This window comes from Symsagittifera roscoffensis, chromosome 2 (assembly GCF_963678635.1).
Source record: "Symsagittifera roscoffensis chromosome 2, txSymRosc1.1, whole genome shotgun sequence".
Lineage (NCBI taxonomy): Eukaryota > Metazoa > Xenacoelomorpha > Acoela > Convolutidae > Symsagittifera > Symsagittifera roscoffensis.
Genome location: NC_087063.1, coordinates 38,138,987 through 38,158,163, shown reverse-complemented (window position 1 = coordinate 38,158,163; position 19,177 = coordinate 38,138,987). Strand labels below are relative to the sequence as shown.

The following is a 19,177-nucleotide window of genomic DNA, read 5'->3' as shown; positions in this document are numbered from 1 at the left end:
CTTTTTGGAAAATTACTACATATTGGTCGCCCCTGGATGAACGTGTTCGTTCGAGTTTTGCAGAGAAGAGAAACGTTGAGTCTGGGACCTCGAACCGGGAAGACCGCTCAAAAACCGCTCAAAAACCGCTCAAATCTTGCTTGAAAACCGTTCAAAAATCACCGCAAGAAATGAGCGGTTTTTGAGCGGTTTTTGAGCGGTTTTTTAAGCAAAATTTGAGCGGTTTGAGCGGTTTTTCCAAAAAAAACCGCCCAAACCGCCCAAACCGCTCAAACCGCTCAAATCTTGCTGGAAAACCGCTCAAACCGCTCAAATCTTGAGCGGTTTTTGAGCGGTATCTCGACCCGGGTAGCTTTATTTTTGAAATTGACAATATGATCGTTCCCTCTAATTGTTTGTATGAGGATTTGGGTTTCAATTTTCAGGAATTTGTCGATTTGCTCAGTAAATCCTAAAAACCCTCAACAAATTTAAAATTTTGTGAAAAGATATTCAAACAGGGTACAACTGTTGAAACCAAATTTTGATTACAAAGAGTCAAATGTTTTGGTTTTTTTCGTTCTTCAGTATGCAAAGCTCAGAATAAAGGAGTTAAAATACAAACTTTTCCATAATTTTTGTGATGAGAGAAAGTTCGAGGAACTCGAGATTGAATCAGATTTCATTTAGCGTTAGCAGAAAAAACAATTGTGTTTTAACTAAGAAGACAGCTCAATGGAGACATTGTTGTCGAAATGACCGCAGAGATAGTTTTACAGCCAACGCAAAAAAAAAATTTCTCACCTACTTGTTCTGAAAAGAAAACTGTGTAAAAATTGACTACATGCCTTCTTCTAATCCGAGTTTGTAACCATACTTCTCCTGCAGATACTTTCGTAATTTTAGCTGCTACGTTGAAAAAAAAATCAACTTTGAGATGCAGGTCTCAAAGTTTTCTTCAAAAAGCTTGCGGGGCTCGCTGATTTAAAGTGGGTGAACCTGTTCAATAGGTTCTACCTTCATATTCCGTTTTTAAAAATGTTTTCGCAGTTCTATACCTTTGTAATTTATAATATTCGCACGTTTAGAACTGAATGATACTCGTTGACTCTTAGGCCAGCTTCAGTCCGGGCGTTAGAAACGCCACAAAAAACGGGAGTACCTAGAAAGTTAATATTTTGGAGTATTCAGTAGAAAAAAAAACGGGTTTTTTTTCTACAGGCTTAGAAGTATGGACAGTTTTCATTTTTTTTTCGATTTAATGTTCTTCGTAAAGTGCTCCTAATAGTTACATTATGCACAATGTGCGCCCTTTCCTGGACAAACTGTTAGGTAGCCTTTTGGGAGTCTATCTCCATATTTCATGTACGAAATTTTTTGTTCGACAGTTATGTAGGTTCTTTTTTTACGTTAAAATTACGTTGGATGTTTAAGTTTAGTTTAGACTAGCATTTTAGGGGTACATACTTTAATTTTTTATTATGGCACAGTCAAATCACAAATAAGACATGAAGGGAGTACCTCCATTCTGGCAAAACCACAAAATCGACCCTCAAATCCTCCGCAGACTGTGCCATAATAAAAAATTAAAGTATGTACCCCTAAAATGCTAGTCTAAACTAAACTAGAATAAAAAGAAAAAGAATTAGGGCTGTCGTATTGAATGTTGTTCCATAAAAACTAACAATCAATTACGTCAGTTCTTACCTTTGGAGTGTACATACTCAAGGTCAGGCCGTACCAAAACAGTTATTTAGATTAATTTATTTGAGCAACTACAACATACTGTTATCCTCAATGGACTGTGTTGCTATATTTAGACAAGGCCAGCTTGGTGCCTATAGCGAGCAGGGTCGTGACCGAAACGGAACAGTTCAGTGTGAAATGTGTGGTTTTGGAGGCACAGCCACACCCCCACAAGTTCTCATGGACTCTCAACTCACTACCCATCTACACTGGAGAGGTATAACTGCAAAAACTAACATAATCCATCCAAAAACTAATTTAACCTTCTTTGTTCACGTAGTTTATTTGAGCACATTACTTTCCGACTGATTTTCCCATTTAAATCTTAAAGTTGAGTTTCGTTTTCTAGAAACCCAATTTATCTCAATGGCTGTTTAGAAATTTCACCATCAACGCTTTTCTCAATTTTCGAAGCGTAGTTGTTTAGTACAAAAATGTTCAGCGAAAATTCCCAGATTGAGCAATTTGAATAATTTTTTTTTTTCGAACAAGCCCTGTATGAAAATTAGTATGGCCAGCAAATCAAAATGAAACCATGTAGTATAAGTCTGAGCAATTCTCGATAAAAACCCTAATCTGTCAAAAATTCACGTCATAAAAAAGACCAAATGGGGTGACCCTTTGAATGGTGAGGGGTCGAATCCCTAATGAGCAAGGAGTCCAACCCCCATACCCCCATCACACCAGACCCGACGGTACCCCGCCCCCTACTACCCGCCCCCACTCCGCTCCCCCATACCACCCACCCAAAGAAAAATCCACCCATGCCCTCAAGTGTCGAGATAAGGATTAGTTTATGGTATCCAGGCGCTTTCGATAAAATAGGAAGCGAGCAGGGGGATAAAACAGGAAGTAGGCATTTTCTGAGCTCCCCCAAATTACTATTTAAACCCCATTTTGACCAAAACTTCTGCGCCGCATGCAAAGTTTTAAAAAAAAATAGGCCAAAAAGGCGTTTTGATGCACTTTTTGGATAAAAAATTGCGTTTTTTCGGGGCGCGCTCCCCCCTCAAAATTATTATATATTGGCGCCCAAGGCCCCTTTAGAAACATTTTAAGGTCAGTCAGCCAAAAAATGTATATCTCAAAATAGTACAAAGGGGACCCTTTGGGTCGGCAGAGGTTCGAATTCCCGAAGGGAGAAAGCGTCCGCGCCCCCTCCCCCCTAAATCCGCTGGTGGAAGTAGGTTTTTCATTAACAGTTTTCAAATGTATTTAGACAAGGGATCTCATTTTTCAAGTTTAAGACACTAATTTTTGGCATCGAATTTAGTTTAATCCATTCATCCACAATGAAAAGGACCAGCATAAGAGCTATACAGCTGATCATGGAGAACGGCTGTTTTGCCCCTGTTCGAGGAACTATATGTAATTTTTTTGGTTAGTTTTCTGTTCTGGGTAATATTTCCTGCCCCTCAAGCTGCAAGCGCGGTTCATGGTGAGCCTCGAGCATCCGACCTTTCGATTAAGAGCGGAGACGTAACAATTCACCACCGTTCTCCCGAAACTGACTATTTTTTTCTAAGGGACCCTTTATTTATATATAATAACTTCTGTAATGTATCAAGGTAGATTTTTCCCTGTGTTACGTTGCCATCAATTAATACTCTAGAACTCGGATTCTACACATCCGCATGAGCATGGTGAAAAACTATAAAATAATGTTAAAAGTTTTCAAGCTTTTTTGTTTTGTATAATTTTTGACAGGTTTGAGTCTTTGCTCACCTACAGTTTGCTTTATTGACTTATACCGTCACTGTCTTTATTTATCCATCGGTCGATCGGCAGAGAACTTCCATGAAACATCTCTACTGAATTTGTAATTGTCATCGAGGTAAAACAGCTCGCTGCTTTTAAAATGCTCATTAAATGGCAGGTTCTCGTTTGGGATGCGAACAGCAATTATGAATAACTAATTTTCATAGAGTATGCTTCAAAATGCTTCAAAATGTTCGGGTCATTGTTGTTTTTCTCCAGAAACGTTCGGATGGTTACCGTTACAATCATTTTCATTTTTTCAAGCACATGAAGATAATTTTGCTATCCGGGGTTTAAGTCCGGGGTCGCCTTCTCATATAGTAATTTTGGATGAGGGTGCACTGTCTGTTCGTTACGCTATTTATTTTCAGCCGGATAGGTTGGTACAACTCGTATCTAGTATTTTCTCGAGGGGTAAGGCGGATTTTCAAAAATTTTTGTTAAACTTTGTCGACCTTTGTTCGAGCTCTCCCAAAGCACTAAAAAGACCCTTCGTTTTCAGGCACTTCTTAGAAGTTTTTACCAGAAAGTCGCGTTCTTTCGGTGCGCGCTGCCTCCTAAAAATTAGTACTTTAGAAAATAATTGGGTCCGTCAGCCAAAAATGGATATCTCAAAACATTACAACGCGGGGAAGGGAGGAGGCCGAATCCCTTTGGGTTGGCTGGGGGTCGAATCACTGTGGGAGGGTGAATCAGCCTCTGGTCTAATACCAATCCTAATTTTACTCTTAAATCCTGTATGAAAATTAGTATGGACAGCAAATAAAAAAAACCATGTAGTATAATTCTGAGTAATTTTCGATAAAGACCCTAATCTGTCAAAAATTAACGTCATAAAAAAGACCAAAGGGGTGACCCTTTGAATGGTGAGGGGTCGAATCCCTACTGAGCAAGGAGTCCAACCCCCAAACCCCCATCACACCAGACCCTAAGGGAACCCGCCCCCTACTACCCGCCCCCACTCCGCTCACCCATACCACCCACCCAAAGAAAAATCCACCCATGCCCTCAAGTGTCGAGATAAGGATTAGTTTATGGTATCCAGGCGCTTTCGATAAAATAGGAAGCGAGCAGGGGGATAAAACAGGAAGTAGGCATTTTCTGAGCTCCCCCAAATTACTATTTAAACCCCATTTTGACCAAAACTTCTGCGCCGCATGCAAAGTTTTAAAAAAAATAGGCCAAAAAGGCGTTTTGATGCACTTTTTGGATAAAAAATTGCGTTTTTTCGGGGCGCGCTCCCCCCTCAAAATTATTATATATTGGCGCCCAAGGCCCCTTTAGAAACATTTTAAGGTCAGTCAGCCAAAAAATGTATATCTCAAAATAGTACAAAGGGGACCCTTTGGGTCGGCAGAGGTTCGAATTCCCGAAGGGAGAAAGCGTCCGCGCCCCCTCCCCCCTAAATCCGCTGGTGGAAGTAGGTTTTTCATTAACAGTTTTCAAATGTATTTAGACAAGGGATCTCATTTTTCAAGTTTAAGACACTATTTTTTGGCATCGAATTTAGTTTAATCCATTCATCCACAATGAAAAGGACCAGCATAAGAGCTATACAGCTGATCATGGAGAACGGCTGTTTTGCCCCTGTTCGAGGAACTATATGTAATTTTTTTTGGTTAGTTTTCTGTTCTGGGTAATATTTCCTGCCCCTCAAGCTGCAAGCGCGGTTCATGGTGAGCCTCGAGCATCCGACCTTTCGATTAAGAGCGGAGACGTAACAATTCACCACCGTTCTCCCGAAAATGACTATTTTTTTCTAAGTTACCCTTTATTTATAAATGATAACTTCTGTAATGTATCAAGGTAGATTTTTCCCTGTGTTACGTTGTCATCAATTAATACCCTAGAACTCAGATTCTACACATCCGCATAAGCATGGTGAAAAACTATAAAATAAGGGTAAAATTTTTCAAGCTTTTTTCGTTTGGTATAAATTTGACGAGTTTGAGTCTTTGTTCACCTACAGTTTGCTTTATTGACTTATACCGTCACTGTCTTTATTTATCCATCGGTCGATCGGCAGAGAATTTCCATGAATTATCTCTACTGAATTTGTAATTGTCATCGAGGTAAAACAGCTCGCTGCTTTTAAAATGCTCATTAAATGGCAGGTTCTCGCTTGGGATGCGAGCAGCAATTATGGATAACTAATTTTCTTAGAGTATGCTTCAAAATGCTTCAAAATGTTCGAGTTATTGTTGTTTTTCTCCAGAAACGTTCGGATGGTTACCGTAACAATCATTTTCATGTTCTCAAGCACATGAAGATAATTTTGCTATCCGGGGTTTAGGACCGGGGTCGCTTTCTCATATAGTAATTTTGGATGAGGGTGCACTGTCTGTTCGTTACGCTATCTATTTTTTGCCGGATAGGTTGGTAAAACTCGTATCTAGTATTTTTTTGAGTGGTTATGCCGATTTTCAAAAATTTTTCCGAAACTTTGTCGACCTTTGTTCGAGCTCTCCCAAAGCACTAAAAAGACCCTTCGTTTTCAGGCTCTTCTTGGAAGTTTTTACCAGAAAGTCGCGTTCTTTCGGTGCGCGCTGCTTCCTAAAAATTAGTACTTTAGAAAATGTTTGGGTCCGTCAGCCAAAAATGGATATCTCAAAACATTACAACGCGGGGAAGGGAGGAGGCCGAATCCCTTTGGGTTGGCAGGGGGTCGAATAACTGTGGGAGGGTGAATCAGCCCCTGGTCTAATACCAATCCTAATTTTACTCTTAAATCTGCCCCTGGTCAAATCGAAATCCTGATTTTACTCTCAAATCTTATATTTCCAGGTCTCAATAGATCTAGAGATATACTGATTTTTCTCGAGGTTAGAGGAGAGAAGAAAACAAGTTGTTTCAACATGTATTAAAAATTCTCTGACTGAAATACGAATAGTTTAAACTTTACAATTATATCCTAAGTTCTATTCATGGTTCATGACTGATTAGTTAATAATTTTTTACAGTGAGATGTATCACAGTATTCAAAAAAAGGTTTTCGTTTTGATTCCACCCAACCGGGTTTAGTAACTTTTTTTAAAAGTTTTTCTTGTGAGATTGAATTAAGGTCTTCTAAAATTTTTATGTAGTGCGTAGATTGACTCAGCCTGCGAAGTACATGTGATGATGTTGAGGAATTGTTGTGAAACCTGAGAGATTGTAGTTTGGATTTGTGTCCTGTAGAGTGTCAACAGAGCAAAACTACGTGCATTCTCAATATTCGTTTGCAATTGATCGAGTAGCGAGATTGACTTCTCTGACCAAAGCACCAAGTAGCAGGGATACATATGTTCAAGTTTTGGTCACGAGTTGACCATTGTTCGGTTTTATTGAGTTCCTTTGGTGTGATGTCTGCTCCATACTTTATATCCAATGAGTGTTGTGACTCGGCAACAAAAACTAATAGATTTGCCTTTCTATAGTCGGAATGTCGTCGAGTACATCTCCCTTCTGCTGCTCGTGTATTATGCTTTTTAAATTGTTTACAACTTTATCTTTGCTTGTTTGGTAATTATAATATGATGTTATTTTCTAGCTTTTTAATTAGTTCTGTTATTTTAAAGAGTTGCTCACCCTTGAAATATGTGCGATGGTGTTCTAAGCGTGATATGGCCTGGTGGCTTAAGAAAGGTATAGAGCATGCTCAGGACGTCCTTCACTAGTGGGTTAGGCCAGTTGTAGTTTACTTGTTAGTTTTTCTTTGAGTAGAGTTTTTTTCTGGTTTATAACCTTTTCTATTCTTTGTTTCAGGCGTTTTATCAGTTTTTTTTTATCGGTTTGTGTCAAGAACGGTTTGTCTTTGTTTAGTGCTGACTTGGGGTTTAGTAAGGGTATAGAGCCTGTCCGGGACGTCCTTCATTAGTGGGCATGCCAGTTGCAGTTAACATGTCAGTGTTTCTTTGAGTAGAGTATTTTCTGGATTATAACTTTTTCGATTTTTGTTTCAGGCGAATTATCAGTTTTTTCATCGGTTTGTCCCAAAAACGGTTTGTCTTTAAGTGGTTTTGACTTGGGCTCTTTTAAGGTTTCAAGTGGTCTGAATAAAAAGTTGAATTTTGTTTTAAAAATCTATTTTATTATGTTTGATCCGTTTTTAGTGTAGTGAAACTTTCTTTTAGAGGTTAGTAGTGCGGTGCTGTAAGTAAGATTTGTAAATGACTTTAGCTGAATTTCCTAGCCCTGTATGAAAATTAGTATGGCCAGCCAATAAAAAAAAACCATGTAGTATATATCTGAGCAATTCTCGATAAAGACCCTAATCTGTCAAAAATTAACGTCATAAAAAAGACCAAAGGGGTGACCCTTTGAATGGTGAGGGGTCGAATCCCTAATGAGCAAGGAGTCCAACCCCCAAACCCCCATCACACCAGACCCGAGGGTACCCCGCCCCCTACTACCCGCCCCCACTCCGCTCCCCCATACCACCCACCCAAAGAAAAATCCACCCATGCCCTCAAGTGTCGAGATAAGGATTAGTTTATGGTATCCAGGCGCTTTCGATAAAATAGGAAGCGAGCAGGGGGATAAAACAGAAAATAGGCATTTTCTGAGCTCCCCCAAATTACTATTTAAACCCCGTTCTGACCAAAACTTCTGCGCCGCATGCAAATTTTTGAAAAAACAGGCCAAAAAGGCGTTTTGATGCACTTTTTGGATAAAAAATTGCGTTTTTTCAGGGCGCGCTCCCCCCTCAAAATTATTATATATTGGCGCCTAAGGCCCCTTTAGAAACGTTTTAAGGTCAGTCAGCCAAAAGTGGATATCTCAAAATAGTACAAAGGGGACCCTTTGGGTCGGCAGAGGGTCGAATCCCCGAAGGGAGAAAGCGTCCGCGCCCCCTCCCCCCTAAATCCGCTGGTGGAAGTAGGTTTTTCATTAACAGTTTTCAAATGTATTTAGACAAGGGATCTATCTTTTCAAGTTTAAGACACTATTTTCTGGCATAGAAGTTAGTTTAATCCATTCATCCACAATGAAAAGGACCAGCATACGAGCCATACAGCTGATCATGGAGAACCGCAGTTGTGCCCCTGTTCGAGGAACTACATGTAATTTTTTTGATTAATTTTCTGGGCTGGGTAATATTTCCTGCCCTTCAAGCAGCAAGCGCGGATCATGGTGAGCCTCGAGCATCCGACCTTTCGATTAAGAGCGGAGACGTAACAATTCACCACCGTTCTCCCGAAAATGACTATTTTTTCTAAGTGACCCTTTATTTATAAATGATAACTTCTGTAATGTATCAAGGTAGATTTTTCCCTGTGTTACGTTGCCATCAATTAATACCCTAGAACTCAGATTCTACACATCCGCATAAGCATGGTGAAAAACTATAAAATAAGGGTAAAATTTTTCAAGCTTTTTTCGTTTGGTATAATTTTGACCAGTTTGAGTCTTTGTTCACCTACAGTTTGCTTTATTGACTTATACCGTCACTATCTTTATTTATCCATCGGTTGATCGGCAGAGAATTTCCATGAAACATCTCTATTGAATTTGTAATTGCCATCGAGGTAAAACAGCTCGCTGCTTTTAAAATGCTTATTAAATGGCAGGTTCTCGTTTGAGATGCGAACAGCAATTATGAATAACTAATTTTCTTAGAGTATGCTTCAAAATGCTTCAAAATGTTCGAGTCATTGTTGTTTTTCTCCAGAAACGTTCGGATGGTTACCGTAACAATCATTTTCATGTTTTCAAGCACATGAAGACAATTTTGCTATCCGGGGTTTAGGACCGGGGTCGCTTTCTCATATAGTAATTTTGGATGAGGGTGCACTGTCTCTTCGTTACGCTATCTATTTTTTGCCGGATAGGTTGGTACAACTCGCATCTAGAATTTTTTGAGGGGTTAGGCCGTTTTTCAAAAACTTTTCCGAAACTTTGTCGATCTTTGTTCGAGCTCTCCCAAAGCACTAAAAAGACCCTTCGTTTTCAGGCTCTTCTTGGAAGTTTTTACCAGAAAGTCGCTTTCTTTCGGTGCGCGCTGCTTCCTAAGAATTAGTGCTTTAGAAAAATGTTTGGGTCCGTCAGCCAAAAATGGATATCTCAAAACATTACAACGCGGGGAAGGGAGGAGGCCGAATCCCTTTGTGTTGGCAGGGGGTCGAATAACTGTGGGAGGGTGAATCAGCCCCTGGTCTAATACCAATCCTAATTTTACTCTTAAATCTGCCCCTGGTCAAATCGCAATCCTGACTTTACTCTTAAATCTTATATTTCCAGGTCTCGATAGATCTAGAGATACACTGGTTTATCTCGAGGTTAGAGGAGAGAAGAAAACAATTTGTTTCAACATGTATTAAAAATTCTCTGACTGAAATACGAATAGTTTAAACTTTAAAATTTATATCCTAAGTTCTAGTCATGGTTCATGACTGATTAGTTAATAATTTTTTACAGTGAGATGTATCACAGTATTCAAAAAAAGGTTTTTGTTTTGATTCCACCCACCCGGGTTTAGTAACTTTTTTTAAAAGTTTTTCTTGTGAGATTGATGTAAGGTCTTCTAAAATTTTTATGTAGTGCGTAGATTAACTCAGCCTGCGAAGTACATGTGATGTAGTTGCGGAATTGTTGTGAAACCTGAGATATTGTAGTTTGGATTTGTGTCCTGTAGAGTGTCAACAGAGCAAAACTACGTGCATTCTCAATATTCGTTTGCAATTGATCGAGTAGCGAGATTGACTTCTCTGACCAAAGCACCAAGTAGCAGGGATACATATGTTCAAGTTTTGACCTCGAGTTGACCATTGTTCGGTTTTATTGAGTTCCTTTGGTGTGATGTCTGCTCCATACTTTATATCCAATGAGTGTTGTGACTCGGCAACAAAAACTAATAGATTTGCCTTTCTATAGTCGGAATGTCGTCGAGTACATCTCCCTTCTGCTGCTCGTAAATTATGCTTTTTAAATTGTTTACAACTTTATCTTTGCTTTTTGGTAATTATGTTATGATGTTATTTTCTAGCTTTTTAATTAGTTCTGTTATTTTAAAGAGTTGCTCACCCTTGAAATATGTGGGATGGTGTTCTAAGCGTGCTATGGCCTGGTGGCTTAGGAAAGGTATAGAGCATGCTCAGGACGTCCTTCACTAGTGGGTTAGGCCAGTTGCAGTTTACTTGTCAGTTTTTCTTTGAGTAGAGTTTTTTCTGGTTTATAACCTTTTCTATTCTTTGTTTCAGGCGTTTTATCAGTTGTTTTTTTATCGGTTTGTGTCAAGAACGGTTTGTCTTTGTTTAGTGCTGACTTGGGGTTTAGTAAGGGTATAGAGCCTGTCCAGGACGTCCTTCACTAGTGGGCATGCCAGTTGCAGTTAACATGTCAGTGTTTCTTTGAGTAGAGTATTTTCTGGATTATAACCTTTTCTATTCTTTGTTTCAGGCGAATTATCAGTTTTTTTCATCGGTTTATCTCAAAAACGGTTTGTCTTTAATTGGTTTTGACTTGGGGTCTTTTAAGGTTTCAAGTGGTCTGAATAAAAAGTTGAATTTTGTTTTAAAAATCTATTTCATTATGTTTGATCTGTTTTTAGTGTAGTGAAACTTTCTTTTAGAGGTTAGTAGTGCGGTGCTGTAGGTAAGATTTGTAAATGACTTTAGCTGAATTTCCTAGCCCTGTATGAAAATTAGTATGGCCAGCAAATCAAAAAAAACCATGTAGTATATATCTGAGCAATTCTCGATAAAGACCCTAATCTGTCAAAAATTAACGTCATAAAAAAGACCAAAGGGGTGACCCTTTGAATGGTGAGGGGTCGAATCCCTAATGAGCAAGGAGTCCAACCCCCAAACCCCCATCACACCAGACCCGAGGGTACCCCGCCCCCTACTACCCGCCCCCACTCCGCTCCCCCATACCACCCAACCAAAAAAAAATCCACCCATGCCCTCAAGTGTCGAGATAAGGATTAATTTATGGTATCCAGGCGCTTTCGATAAAATAGGAAGCGAGCAGGGGGATAAAACAGGAAATAGGCATTTTCTGAGCTCCCCCGCATCACTATTTAAACCCCATTTTGACCAAAACTTTTGCAAATTTTTGAAAAAACAGGCTAAAAAGGCGTTTTGATGCACTTTTTGGATAAAAAATTGCGTTTTTCCAGGGCGCGCTCCCCCCTCAAAATTATTATATATTGGCGCCTAAGGCTCCTTTAGAAACGTTTTAAGGTCAGTCAGCCAGATGTGGATATCTCAAAATAGTACAAAGGGGACCCTTTGGGTCGGCAGAGGGTCGCATCCCCGAAGGGAGAAAGCGTCCGCGCCCCCTCCCCCCTAAATCCGCTGGTGGAAGTAGTTTTTTCATTAACAGTTTTCAAATGTATTTAGACAAGGGATCTCATTTTCAAGTTTAAGACACTATTTTTTGGCATCGAATTTAGTTTAATCCATTCATCCACAATGAAAAGGACCAGCATAAGAGCTATACAGCTGATCATGGAGAACGGCTGTTTTGCCCTTGTTCGAGGAACTATATGTAATTTTTTTGGTTAATTTTCTGTGCTGGGTAATATTTCCTGCCCCTCAAGCAGCAAGCGCGGTTCATGGTGAGCCTCGAGCATCCGACCTTTCGATTAAGAGCGGAGACGTAACAATTCACCACCGTTCTCCCGAAAATGACTATTTTTTTCTAAGTGGCCCTTTATTTATAAATGATAACTTCTGTAATGTATCAAAGTAGATTTTTCCCTGTGTTACGTTGCCATCAAATAATACCCTAGAACTCAGATTCTACACATCCGCATGAGCATGGTGAAAAACTTAAAAGTAATGGTAAAATTTTTCAAGCTTTTTTTGTTTGGTATAATTTTTGACAGGTTTGAGTCTTTCTTCACCTACAGTTTGCTTTATTGACTTATATCGTCGCTGTATTTATTTATCCATCGGTCAATCGAAAGAGAATTTCCATGAAACATCTCTACCGAATTTGTAATTGTCATCGAGGTAAAACATCTCGCTGCTTTTAAAATGCTCATTAAATGGCAGGTTCTCGTTTGGGATGCGAACAGCAATTATGAATAACTAATTTTCATAGAGTATGCTTCAAAATGCTTCAAAATGTTCGGGTAATTGTTGTTTTTCTCCAGAAACGTTCGGATGGTTACCGTTACAATCATTTTCATGTTTTAAAGCACATGAAGATAATTTTGCTATCCGGGGTTTAGGTCCGGGGTCGCCTTCTCATATAGTTCTTTTGGATGAGGGTGCACTGTCTGTTCGATACGCTATCTATTTTTTAGCCGGATAGGTTGGTACAACTCGTATCTAGTATTTTCTCGAGGGGTAAGGCGGATTTTAAAAAATTTTTGTTAAGCTTTGTCGACCTTTGTTCGAGCTCTCCCAAAGCACTAAAAAGACCCTTCGTTTTCAGGCACTTCTTGGAAGTTTTTACCAGAAAATCGCATTGTTTCGGTGCGCGCTGCCTCCTAAGAATTAGTACTTTAGAAAATAATTGGGTCCGTCAGCCAAAAATGGATATCTCAAAACATTACAACGCGGGGAAGGGAGGAGGCCGAATCCCTTTGGGTTGGCAGGGGGTCGAATCACTGTGGGAGGTTGAATCAGCCCCTGGTCTAATACCAATCCTAATTTTTCTCTTAAATCTGCCCCTGGTCAAGTCGCGATCCTGATTATACTCCTAAATCTTTAATTCCAGGTCTCAATACATCTAGAGATACACTGGTTTATCTCGAGGTTAGAGGAGAGAAGAAAACAATTTGTTTCAACATGTATTAAAAATTCTCTGACTGAAATACGAATAGTTTCAACTTTACAATTTTTATCCTAAGCTGTACTCATGGTTCATGACTGATTAGTTAATGTTTTTTTACAGTGAGATGTATCACAGTATTCAAAAAAAGGTTTTTGTTTTGATTCCACCCACCCGGGTTTAGTAACTTTTTTTAAAAGTTTTTCTTGTGAGATTGATGTAAGGTCTTCTAAAATTTTTATGTAGTGCGTAGATTAACTCAGCCTGCGAAGTACATGTGATGATGTTGCGGAATTGTTGTGAAACCTGAGATATTGTAGTTTGGATTTGTGTCCTGTAGAGTGTCAACAGAGCAAAACTACGTGCATTCTCAATATTCGTTTGCAATTGATCGAGTAGCGAGATTGACTTCTCTGACCAAAGCATCAAGTGGCAGGGATACATACGTTCAAGTTTTGACATCGAATTGACCATTGTTCGGTTTTATTGAGTTCCTTCGGTGTGATGTCTGCTCCATACTTTATATCCAATGAGTGTTGTGACTCGGCAATCAAAACTAATAGATTTGCCTTTCTATAGTCGGAATGTCGTCGAGTAAATCACCCTTTTGCTGCTCGTGTATAATGCTTTTTAAAATGATTACAACTTTATCTTTGCTTTTTTGGTAATTATGTTATGATGTTATTTTCTAGCTTCTTAATTAGTTCTGTTATTTTAAAGAGTTGCTCACCCTTGAAATATGTGGGATGGTTTTCTAAGCGTGCTATGGCCTGGTGGCTTAGGAAAGGTATAGAGAATGCTCAGGACGTCCTTCACTAGTGGGTTAGGTCAATTGCAGTTTACTTGTCAGTGTTTCTTTGAGTAGAGTTTTTCTGGTTTATAACCTTCTCTATTCTTTGTTTCAGGCGTTTTATCAGTTGTTTTTTTATCGGTTTGTGTCAAGAACGGTTTGTCTTTGTTTAGTGCTGACTTGGGGTTTAGTAAGGGTATAGAGCATGTCCAGGTCATCCTTCACTAGTGGGCATGCCAGTTGCAGTTTACATGTCAGTGTTTCTTTGAGTAGAGTATTTTCTGGTTTATAACCTTTTCTATTCTTTGTTTCAGGCGTTTTTTCAGTTGTTTTTTTAATCGGTTTGTGTCAAGAACGGTTTGTCTTTGTTTAGTGCTGACTTGGGGTTTAGTAAGGGTATAGAGCATGTCCAGGACGTCTTTCACTAGTGGGCATGCCAGTTGCAGTTTACATGTCAGTGTTTCTTGGAGTAGAGTATTTTCTGGATTATAACCTTTTCTATTCTTTGTTTCCGGCGAATTTTCAGTTTTTTCATCGGTTTGTCTCAAAAACGGTTTGTCTTTAATTGTTTTTGACTTGGGGTCTATTAAGGTTTCAAGTGGTCTGAATAAAAAGTTGACTTTTGTTTTAAAATTCTATTTTATCATGTTTGATCTGTTTTTAGTGTAGTGAAACTTTCCTTTAGAGATTATTAGTGCGGTGCTGTAAGTAAGAACTGTAAATGACTTTAGCTGAATTTCCCTAGCCCTGTATGAAAATTAGTATGGCCAGCAAATAAAAAAAACCATGTAGTATAATTCTGAGCAATTCTCGATAAAGACCCTAATCTGTCAAAAATTAACGTCATAAAAAAGACCAAAGGGGTGACCCTTTGAATGGTGAGGGGTCGAATCCCTAATGAGCAAGGAGTTCAAACCCCAAACCCCCATCACACCAGACCCGAGGGTACCCCGCCCCCTACTACCCGCCCCCACTCCGCTCCCCCATACCACCCAACCAAAGAAAAATCCACCCATGCCCTCAAGTGTCGAGATAAGGATTAATTTATGGTATCCAGGCGCTTTCGATAAAATAGGAAGCGAGCAGGGGGATAAAACAGGAATTAGGCATTTTCTGAGCTCCCCCGCATCACTATTTAAACCCCATTTTGACCAAAACTTCTGCGCCGCATGCAAATTTTTGAAAAAACAGGCCAAAAAGGCGTTTTGATGCACTTTTTGGATAAAAAATTGCGTTTTTTCAGGGCGTGCTCGCCCCTCAAAATTATTATATATTGGCGCCCAAGGCCCCTTTAGAAACATTTTAAGGTCAGTCAGCCAAAAATGTATATCTCAAAATAGTACAAAGGGGACCCTTTGGGTCGGCAGAGGTTCGAATTCCCGAAGGGAGAAAGCGTCCGCGCCCCCTCCCCCCTAAATCCGCTGGTGGAAGTAAGTTTTTCATTAACAGTTTTCAAATGTATTTAGACAAGGGATCTCATTTTTCAAGTTTAAGACACTATTTTTTGGCATCGAATTTAGTTTAATCCATCATCCACAATGAAAACGACCAGCATACGAGCTATACAGCTGATCATGGAGAACCGCAGTTGTGCCCCTGTTCGAGGAACTACATGTAATTTTTTTGGTTAATTTTCTGTGCTGGGTAATTTTTCCTGCTCCTCAAGCAGCAAGCGCAGATCATGGTGAGCCTCGAGCATCCGACCTTTCGATTAAGAGCGGAGACGTAACAATTCACCACCGTTCTCCCGAAACTGACTATTTTTTTCTAAGGGATCCTTTATTTATATATAATAACTTCTGTAATGTATCAAGGTAGATTTTTCCCTGTGTTACGTTGCCATCAATTAATACTCTAGAACTCGGATTCTACACATCCGCATGAGCATGGTGAAAAACTATAAAATAATGGTAAAATTTTTCAAGCTTTTTTGTTTGGTATATTTTTTGACAGGTTTGAGTCTTTGTTCACTTACAGTTTGCTTTATTGACTTATACCGTCACTGTCTTTATTTATCTATCGGTCGATCGGAAGAGAGTTTCCATGAAACTTCTCTACTGAATTTGTAATTGTCATCGAAGTAAGACAGCTCGCTGCTTTTAAAATGCTCATTAAATGGCAGGTTATCGTTTGAAATATGAATAACTAATTTTCATAGAGTATGCTTGCAAATACTTCAAAATGTTTGGGTCATTGTTGTTTTTCTCCAGAAACGTTCGGATGGTTACCGTTACAATCATTTTCATGTTTTCAAGCACATGAAGATAATTTTGCTATCCGGGGTTTAGGTCCGGGGTCGCCTTTTCATATAGTAATTTTGGATGAGGGTGCACTGTCTGTATTTTTAGCCGGATAAATTGTAGCAACTCGTATCTAGTATTTTCTCGAGGTATAAGGCGGATTTTCAAAAATTTTTCTTAAGCTTTGTCTCCCAAAGCACTAAAAAGACCCTTCGTTTTCAGGCTCTTCTTTGAAGTTCTTACCAGAAAGTCACGTTCTTTCGGTGCGCACTGCCTTCTAAGAATTAGTACTTTAGAAAAATGTTTGGGTCCGTCAGCCAAAAATGAATATCTCAAAACATTACAACGCGGGGAAGGGAGGAGGCCGAATCCCTTTGGGTTGTCAGGGGGTCGAATGAATCACAGTGGGAGGGTGAATCAGCCCCTGGTCTAATACCAATCTTAATTTTACTCTTAAATCTGCCCCTGGTCAAATCGCAATCCTGACTTTACTCTTAAATTTTATATTTCCAGGTCTCGATAGATCTAGAGATACACTGGTTTATCTCGAGGTTAGAGGAGAGAAGAAAACAATTTGTTTCAACATGTATTAAAAATTCTCTGACTGAAATACGAATAGTTTCAACTTTACAATTTATATCTTAAGTTCTAGTCATGGTTCATGACATATTAGTTAATAATTTTTTACAGTGAGATGTATCACAGTATTCAAAAAATTGTTTTTGTTTTGATTCCACCCACCCGGGTTTAGTAGCTTTTTTGAAGCTTTTCTTGTGAGATTGATGTAAGATCTTCTAAAATCTTTATATAGAGCGTAGATTGACTCAGCCTGCAAAGTACTTGTGATGATGTTGAGGAATTGTTGTGAAACCTGAGAGATTGTAGTTTGGATTTGTGTCCTGTAGAGTGTCGTCAGAGCAAAACTACGTGCATTCTCAATACTTGTTTGCAATTGATCGAGTAGCGAGATTGACTTCTCTGGCCAAAGCACCAAGTGGCAGGGATACATATGTTCAGGTTTTGACATCGAGTTGACCATTGTTCGGTTTTATTGAGTTCCTTTGGTGTGATGTCTGCTCCATACTTTATATCCAATGAGTGTTGTGACTCGGAAATCAAAACTAATAGATTTGCCTTTCTGTAGTCGGAATGTCGTCGAGTAAATCTCCCTTCTGCTGCTCGTGTATTATATTTTTTAAAATTTTTACAACTTTGTCTTTTCTTTTTTGGTAATTTTGTTATGATGTTATTTTCTAGCTTTTTAATTAGTTCTGTTATTTTAAAGAGTTGCTCACCCTTGAAATATGTGCGATGGTGTTCTAAGCGTGCTATGGCCTGGTGGCTTAAGAAAGGTATAGAGCATGCTCAGGACGTCCTTCACTAGTGGGTTAGGCCAGTTGCAGTTTACTTGTCAGTTTTTCTTTGAGTAGAGTTTTTTCTGGTTTATAACCTTTTCTATTCTTTGTTTCAGGCGTTTTATCAGTTGTTTTTTTATCGGTTTGTCTCAAGAACGGTTTGTCTTTGTTTAGTGCTGACTTGGGGTTTAGTAAGGGTATAGAACATGTCCAGGACGTCCTTCTCTAGTGGGCATGCCAGTTGCAGTTTACATGTCAGTGTTTCTTTGAGTAGAGTATTTTCTGGATTATAACATTTTCTATTCTTTGTTTCAGGCGAATTATCAGTTTTTCCATCGGTTTATCTCAAAAACGGTTTGTCTTTAACTGGTTTTGACTTGGGGTCTATTCAGGTTTCAAGTGGTCTGAATAAAAAAGTTGACTTTTGTTTTAAATTTCTATTTTATCATGTTTGATCTGTTTTTAGTGTATTGGAACTTTCTTTTAGATGTTAGTAGTGCGCTGGTGTAAGTATGATTTGTGAATGACTTTAGCTGAATTTCCTATTCCAGCCGAATTAAGGAAAAACGTGTGAAAGCTGTTTAAATCATGTGAGAGCTTTAAATCGTGTGAAATCTTTGAAAGCTGATTGTTTTCAGTTCATTTGTAAAACATCCAAATCAATTAATCACTATAAGTGTCATGCGAAGTTATCAAATTTTTTAAAATGTTTTTGTGAAAAAGAGTAAAATCAAGGGGCGAGAGAGATTTTTTTTACTTTAAGTCATACAAAAAATTATCGCATTGGATGACAATTTTACTGCAATTAATTTAATATTTTTTTTTCTGGATTTTAAGTTTTGCTGAAAATTTTTAATTTTTTATGCTCAGATAGCTCCTAATGAAAAATGCTGTAAAATATCGTTCATTTTTTTTTCATTTTTACAAGCTATTGAGGAGATCTAAAGGAAAATTGGTGAATTTACCGATTTAAAAAGGTAACTAAATAGTTGTAATTATATTTTTTTGAGAAACAAATGCATATTGACATGGAGTAGGGGTCCTGAAAAACCCATTGGGAAAAAGTTATCAAAAGTGGGTGGTTGTTTTAAGAGCTTTACTAACAAGCTAAATACATTTCTTGTGCGTAGTTGTGGCCAAACGAGCTCATGTGCTTCTAATGTATTCTTATGGGGAAACACCAAAGTCGTGGTTAGTAATTTGAATCAATTTTGAAAGTTTATCAAAAATTTCGTGCCATGAGTTATTTCTAAGAGTAGAATTCCTACAGTTTGAATGTATTGTTGTAGAATACTCATGAGGTTGAATTCTTCTGTGGGGAAAGTATTAGTTTAGGGGTAAAATAAAAACCTTTTTGTGGGACGTGATCGTAGTTTCGCCGTGCAGATTAGTACAGTGCAGTGCCGTGCAGATAAGTACCTTTTATACACTATGTGAAATTCAAAAAATAGGGTGATATAAAAATTAAAGTTTTTAACATGTAACGCTTGTGTGGGTTGCGTGAAGGTGAATTTTGTAAAAAGTACATTTGAATAAAAAAAAAACAAGAAAAAGCATGAGTGTGATTTAGTCTTGTTTTCCACCTTCTTTTTTGGTAACAGTTATTA

General features: G+C 38.6%; 1 protein-coding gene across 6 annotated transcripts in view; it reads left to right on the top strand.

Annotated features, from left to right (window-relative positions):
* The window catches only part of LOC134839070 (neural cell adhesion molecule 1-like), a 511,831-nt gene that overhangs the window by 129,753 nt on the left and 362,901 nt on the right, over positions 1 to 19,177 (top strand). For all 6 annotated transcript variants that reach the window (XM_063854482.1, XM_063854480.1, XM_063854481.1 and 3 more), the window contains one exon: positions 1,800 to 1,942. In XM_063854482.1, coding sequence (XP_063710552.1) covers positions 1,800 to 1,942 — 143 coding nt within the window. The remainder of the gene's footprint in view (positions 1 to 1,799; positions 1,943 to 19,177) is intronic.